The following is a 7,793-nucleotide window of genomic DNA, read 5'->3' as shown; positions in this document are numbered from 1 at the left end:
CGTTACATAAATCATACGCCATAATTGCTCGACATCAGGAATATGAGTTTGAGACTGAACCTTATGCCTGATTTTGAGGTATGATAAATGTATTATTTTGGTTGTTATGAACCGGGCAGAATCGAAAATACGAAGGATTATCGCAACCGTAGTTTACGCACTTTTTCTATGTGTCATACTAATGGTCATCGTGGCCCTTTCAGCACAACTGGCAGAAATAAGTGACCCATTCAAAGGCGGTTTGTCTTTGAGTCATCAAAGCGCTGGGCTCCGGAAACATCCAAGTGAGTTTAGAATATACGGCTACATTGATAATCTTATATAATATTCATAAATGTGCTCGGGTAATTTTAGAATCTGAAACCTAAAGATATAATGCTTCATTTCATGAAGTTATCCATTGCGCCATATAGTGATACTCCGGATATCTCTTGGGATTTCAACTTCCACTAATACATTTTACAGTTTCCAGCATGTAATAACAGCTTTCGAGATATTGAGGGATTAGTGGTGACTGACTGTAATAGCTAGTGTAGGCGAAGTTTAGTTTTTGAAGCTGCTGGACTTGATTTCGAGAATGCACCTCTACTAGCAAGTCTCCAGAACGCATCTAATTAATAGAAGCAACTTCACTTGCAATTGCGATTACGGCTTTTTATACTAGAAAGGCGAAACGGTTTGAAATGTTTCATTACTATTACATTTTCACAACGTAAAAACAATTTCCAGAATTTAAAGAACAGTTTATTATGGCCGATGAAAAACAGACTGGGAAAATTTCGAGCCCGATTTCAAAACTCACAAACGAACTTGACGATTGAAAGTAGCCACCGTCGCCGCCCATTGCTATCACAGGCACTTACCGTAGTGTTAGCTGGAACCTATACGCTCAGAGTCATCTCTGTAGACAAAGACCACCCATAACTCTAAGCACAAGAAATGCTCCTTCCGCTTGATTCCCAGCAGATAGAAACTCAAACTGCTGGTTCCATGTCAAATGATACCCCGTGTACCCCAGTGCCCTATTTGTCTAATGCGTAGCACATACATTCAACATGGACTTTTGGCTGCCCGTGAAAAAGAAAAACAAATAGAATAGCTACAGCTTACCATGGAAATCACACTCGGCGAAAGGCAAAGGAAAGAAAAAGAAGACTGTAGCTCAATGATATTAAACTGGAAGAGATTAACCCCTTAACCTGCAACTGCGGGCATAGCCCGTAGTTCGATGCTTAGCTACAAATAAAAATGTTATTGGTTTATGTTATAATTAACAATCTCTAAAATATAATTGCGTTAGGTATACAAAATATAGGTTGTAATTACCAGTCAAATACCCTACAAAATTAAATATTGTGCGTAAGTCACAACTGATTTAAATTCCGTAAGTGGTGTGCGTACAACGTAGGACTGACTTGCCGAACCCCGGAATGGTTCGAAGTCAGCACGACCTTGTTTACGTTTTCGACCCAAACTTTTAGAAAGTAAATCGTAGGTTAAGGGGTTCAAGATATCCAGGAACCTTAGGATTGGAACAGCCGTATTCGCCTACTGCAAGTGGGTTTTGATCTCGGACATAATATGAAGGGCTTAGACACTAATAATTCAAACAGTTTGTATGCATATTAAAATTCTTCAAAGTATTGACAAAAGTGGAAAGTATTACTGGTTAATATATTGAAAATTTGTATTTAATATTAATTTTTCACACAAAGAATATATTTAACTATTTAACCCTTTCTAGGGCCGTGGGAATTATGCTTCCCACCAAATTTATCAATCTTTGTATGAAATTCTGTAGATTGGCATAAGGTCTGACATATTTTTTTTAGAAAGACAAACTTAGATGCTTCAATTTTTTTATCGTAGACAAAATGATGCGTCTTGAGTTGTTAGTTATTAACATAATTTCGTATTCCAATTTCAAGCCTTAAAATATATTTACACAACACGACTAGAAAAAAAATGGCCCTTTAAATGGTTAATTTGTTTGCAATTTCTGCCTATCAAATGCATTTTTCGTAATATACATAATAAAATTTAAATATTTTTAAAATTATATCACTACTTATAGTAACGATTCCGGACTTATGCTTTGACAGATGTTTTCCAGAGAACTATTTTATATGGTGTGGAAATGAGCATTTGTTCCCTTTGCGAAATTGTACTCCTTCACAAACATTTTCCACTGTATTTAATTTTCAATTATATGGCGATTTCATTTTATACATTTTACAACGAATTACAGCCATCAACGAATTGCTAAACGAATTCTTTTATTTCCGGTTTTCGTCCTTCAAACAAATTTCCGACACCACAGCGGATTTCTATGTTCGTTTAGATAACGATATGGTGTGGAGAACACACAATCAGTAGGCATCAGGAAAAACAACAACTTTTATTTACACGAAGAGACTAACACAAAGACGAATACAGGACAGCACACTACAGCAGACAGTAGGACACAAGTAGTAATCGGGCACAACACACGAAGCGGCCAGACAGAATTCAGCAGGAAACGGGATCCCCGGAGCTCCGCTCTACGGTCTCCAATCAACTGGCTACTACAGACCAGATACGACGCTACTTCCACAGTAGACAACAGAATTCGATGCTCACAGCCCAGTTCAGCACTCGCTCCACGTAACGTTGGCACCCCGCTGTTGTAGCGAGTTTTCAAGAAGATAGCGAACCCTGTCGGCGACACTGACTTCAATTCACGATGACAACGACACACCACAGCTTGAGAGGGCCGGCCTCTGTTCCTAACGGACGGATTTGACAAAATTCTTGAAGTTTCGAGCATTATCCACTTCATCGCCAAATTCGTCGACAAATCGCCATATGGTCGCCAAGCTATGGGATTACTGACTCGGCATCCGACAGCATCCAATGCAGATGACTGTAAAATGGTCTTTCTTACGGTGACCTATTTGTGATGGGAAACAAAATTACAGTTTTGTAACAATAGCATACGGATATAATTGAAATACATTCTTAACAAGATAAATAATTTGATCCACATTTAACATTAATAACTTTTGAAAGGAAACCGATTCCGGATTTAGAAATAAGATTTCAACATCAGATTTGCAAATAAGAAGCAAAATCCTAATTAACAATTTTTTTTTACCGCTAAACCATTTCAACTTGAAGAATTGTTACTTGTAATAGCTCGGCAGTTCAAGCCAAATGTTTCTTCCTTCGTTCTAACTCCTGGACTTTTTGTAAATGCAACAGATGCAATGTTGAGACTAACAAAAAAAAATTTGGAAATTTCTCCGCACAGTTTTAAGTTTTTATTTTGCATTGAAAAATTTAAAGTAGATAATTAAATCAAAACCTTAATTACAAAGGATTAAAAAATACGAGACAGCAGTTTCCATTTGAAGATATTTTTAGCTAAAAATGAAACTTGAAATGAAGCAATTTTTCACCTTCACAGCGGGAGATTAACAATTATTTTATATAGATATATGGCAATAACCGAGTTTTAAATTTCAGTCAATAAACATTTGAAGGAAAACAATTTTTACAAAGTAGGGATTAGAATTTTACTTAAAAATGGATAATATAAAAAATGAGAATTCATAAAGAATGCCTTTATCTATTTTTAATCTTAAAGAATCGGGCATATACGAAGTTGTTTATCCAAGTCCTCAATAAGTTTTCGATCAACCCAATTAGGTGAAGAATGTTAGCCAAGGTTCAGAATCCTTGTTACCTAAACACCCGTGACACAGCCTATACTGAATCGGGACATAAAAATGATGGTTCAATGGGATGTCGGACGCCTCTTTCAGGTGGAACATTAGCCCCTTCTCTCCCTCCTCACAATAGCATTCTTTAAAAAATGTTAGCTCTCATTCTAATACTAGTATAAATTCATTCGATACAATACAAGATTCGATATAACCAAAAAACAAGGTTTAATTTTTTTGTTGACTCGGTTTAGTGCAACGAGTTTTTAAAGTTCTCAAAAATAAATATAATTTATTAATCAATCAATTTCTTCAATTTTCATCTAATTTGAATCAAGTCTCGAAGAGTGCTCAGAATCTATAAAGAGTATACATATAATTATTCTTAATATTTGACTAATGTATTTTGATCACGTTTCTACAATACATTATAAATTTATATAATCTCAATATATATTTACGAGAAAGCGGGAAACATCCAAAAGGTGACAGCAGATAAAATAATGCACATCTGGATAGTCAGCAAAACTAAGATATCTTATATGAGAATAAAATTTAATTTAAATAAAAACCGAGTCTTGAAAACAATACAAACATTGAATCTAAATGAGCAACAACCTACAAGTGACAACAAATCATTTCGGTCCTTGTCATAGAAATTATAAAATGTTACACGAAAGGCTCAAAACTAATTTTTAGTAGCATTTAGCCAACAGTTGAATCTAAATGTGGTCAATTTACAAAAGCTGTCTGCAAGTGCTTTAGGATACAAAGCACTTGGCCAAGAAAAGTTCAAAGTGACTAGGAAACGAACATTCCCAATATTTAAGCAAGAGTCTTAGAAGACTTGTCAGAAGAATTTGAGCATAAGTACTTCGTCGTAAGAATTATATAAATATGAAATTTAAAAAAGCTTTCGATGAATTGTCATTAAAAAAAACAAACAAAAAAAATCAAACGTTTTCCAACCCTTCTTGCTTGAAGAGAACTTTTCATTTATTAACATTACAGATTAAACTACGCATTAAATAATAGACCTATCTCAATAAAAATGTAATAGTAAAAAGTATCACAAGGCATTTCATTCTCACACAGGAAAATCGTTTCAAACTATTTTTCAAATCTTATGAAATTCGCTTGAAAGTGGTATTACTTTTTTTGTGGGGCACTCCTTTCAGGATAACTGAAGATTCAAGTATATCAAATAATGCTTACAAGCAAGTTTTCGACAATTAGACAAGGGACAATAATGGAGTTTTTTTTAACCCCTCGAAATGGAATGTGCTCCATTTCTTCAAAACATTCATCCACAGTTCTTTGGTGCACAAGTTCCAAGCGGCCATAGTCCTTCTTGGCAGCCCTGGTCCACTCCATAGTGGAACGCATCCTGTTATCTAGAGTATCGAACAATTCACAGGGTAAAAAGAAAGACATGTGGACACTACGGAAGATGAAGAAAGAATGGTCAAAAATCAACATCCTAGAAAGAATCGAGCAAGAACTTTACTATAGGCATCGCATAATAAACAAAAGTTCAAAACGCTACAAAATGAAAATTCAACATTTAAATTCCACATGAGCAACAGCTTATAAAAGATTTTAGCAAGTGTCGGATCTTGGAAGACTTGTCAGGAGACTCGTTGGAAAAAAAGTAATTATTAAAAACTAAGTTTTTCGATATTTAAAGAAATTTCAGTACAAGACTTTTGTCAAAAGAATTTTATAAATAAGAAATTTCAAAAAAGGTTCTTAAATTTCCATCAGAAAATCGAGCATTCCCAATTGTTTTTGCTGGAATCCAACTTTTCACTTCTAATAGCTCATCACACAATAAATATAAAACGATAAACATCTCACTGTTTAAGCCAGTGAACCATTTCAGTGTCTTCGGAAAATGCTTATCTAAATGCTTTCTATGCACCTCTAAATGGATGCGATTCCATTTCTTCAATACTAGCATCAACAATTCTTTGATGCACAACATCCAAACGGTCTTTGGAACTTTGTCCAGCTTTAGACAAAATTCTATTGTAGGCCATTTTAATGTTCACAGTAGAGAAGTCGTTTTTGGACAGACGAGTTCTGAATTGATTGCTCGTACAATAGAATGAAAGTGACTCGAAAAACAACTAAACCAAAGTATCAGTTTCCATATCACTTTTATGAGTTCTTATCCTTCAAGAGGAATTCAGGATCCTGCAATTTGGAATTGCTAAATTGTTTTTAGAAAGATCTAGAAACTCGGTAAACGACGTCACTATCCTTCAAAAAGCCAGTATTACGATCACGTGCAACATAAATTAAACGTTCCACATTACTGAAATGTCATTTTTAAAACATTAAGAACATCAAACAATTCAAACAAAGAACCCCAATATTCAATCCTCTACTATTTGAATCAATCTACTCAAATATTTTAGGAATTGAATTTCACAAAATTAAATATTTAAATTAAAATTGAATGTTTAGACGAAAAGTATACAATTATTTCTTTATATAAAATCGTAATTCACTCCTACAAATTTCAAAATTTAGAATTCTAAGCATTTTATAGAGAGGCGTGTAAATTTGTGCTTGAGTGAAAGTATGAAAAGCATTTCGATAAATGAGTTTATACTGTAATAGCGGGTTGAATGATTTTTTTTACAACCTCCATACGAACCCAAAGAATCTCAATGCATTTGTCTACTTTAAATGAAGCTTTCTAATTGGAAGTTCATGTCTAATCAATAATTACGGATGTAACTGCTTGTTCCCTTTTGGGAGTACCCTGTTTACGATTTACCTTGCATTTCATCGTATAAGGCGAGAATTTTTGGAACTTCCGTACATCTAAACAGCCGATACCGTGTTATACATGGATTCGCCAATCTTGGTAAAAAGAAAGGTAAATCTCCGTTATACGAGCGCAGGCGTTAAATCGCAAATAAATAGAAACCTTGATCTATTACTTAAGGTTCGTTGCTTTGAATTGAAGTTTATCATAGATTGTATTATAGTTTAAATGATTTGCAATTTAAATAAAAATAAAACATTTTTATCACAACACAATCACGAAATCTAAATGAGCCACAAACCACAAGAAGTCAAAGGAAATGGTTTAGGATCTTATAAAAATATAAAGATGTTGAGATACAAAGGTTCAAAGTGACTAGAAACTAAGTTTTTAATGGTTAAAGGAAAAACTATTAAAAGAAAACTGCTAGCAAGTTCTTTAGAATACTAAGTACTCGGTCATAATAATGTTAGTATCAAAAAAATGCAAAATGGCTAGAAAACGAAAAATAAAAACATTTTAATTCCACATGAGTAGCAGTTTACAAAAGATACAGGCAAGTGTGTGAAAGACTTCGGTCAGGAGAATTTCAGCATAAGCACTTCCCCGTAAGAATTATATAAATATGAAATTAAAAAAGCTTTCGCTGAATTTTCATTAGAAAGTCAATTATTACCAACTATTTTTGTTTCAAACAAATTTTTCACTTAGAAAAGTTCACACACATTAAACATAAAATAATAAACGTCAGTCAGTGAAAATATAATAGTAAAAATGTATCACAAGGCACTTCATTTCATTCTTACAGAGGATACTAATTTCAAAATATTTTACAGCTAATGAAATTTACTGCTAAGTGGTACTTACTTTTTTTGGGCACTCTTTTCAGGATAACAAAAGATTCAATAACTTCAAATAAAACACGGTAGTGCTTACCAGCACGTTTCCGCCAGTCAGCCAAATGGCAGTGTTTGAGTCTTTTGGCTCCTCGAAATGGATATGTCTCTATTTCTTCAATGCAGGTATCTACCACTCTCTGGTGTACTAGTTCTAGGCAGTCGTAGTCCCTCTGAGCGGCCTTCGTCCACTCCACTGTGTAAGACATCCTATTATTAAAAATATAGAGCTATTCACAACATAAAAAATAAGATACTAGTGACACCACGAAAGCTTAAGACAGAATGGTCAAAAGCAGTGTTCCAATCCACAGTGTAAGGCATCGTGCCATTCAAAGAATAGAAAAATTCACAGGGTAAAAATAATGACACACGCTAACACCATGTAAAAAATAATTGTCAGAATGCAAAAACTAAGAC

General features: G+C 34.2%; 1 protein-coding gene across 1 annotated transcript; it reads right to left on the bottom strand.

The window, feature by feature from the left end:
- Nucleotides 1–2,864: 2,864 nt before the first annotated feature.
- LOC129968345 (uncharacterized) lies at nt 2,865–7,689 on the bottom strand. Its single transcript, XM_056082202.1, has 2 exons — nt 7,345–7,689; nt 2,865–2,929 (listed from the first exon to the last, which is right to left on the bottom strand). The coding sequence occupies exons 1-2, from the start codon at nt 7,580–7,582 to the stop codon at nt 2,865–2,867; spliced, it is 303 nt and encodes a 100-aa protein (XP_055938177.1). The 5' UTR covers nt 7,583–7,689.
- Nucleotides 7,690–7,793: the final 104 nt, after the last annotated feature.

The sequence above is a fragment of the Argiope bruennichi genome, chromosome 5 (assembly GCF_947563725.1).
Source record: "Argiope bruennichi chromosome 5, qqArgBrue1.1, whole genome shotgun sequence".
Lineage (NCBI taxonomy): Eukaryota > Metazoa > Arthropoda > Arachnida > Araneae > Araneidae > Argiope > Argiope bruennichi.
Note: the sequence above shows the minus strand (reverse complement) of the source record. Positions and strands in the feature narration are given on the sequence as shown.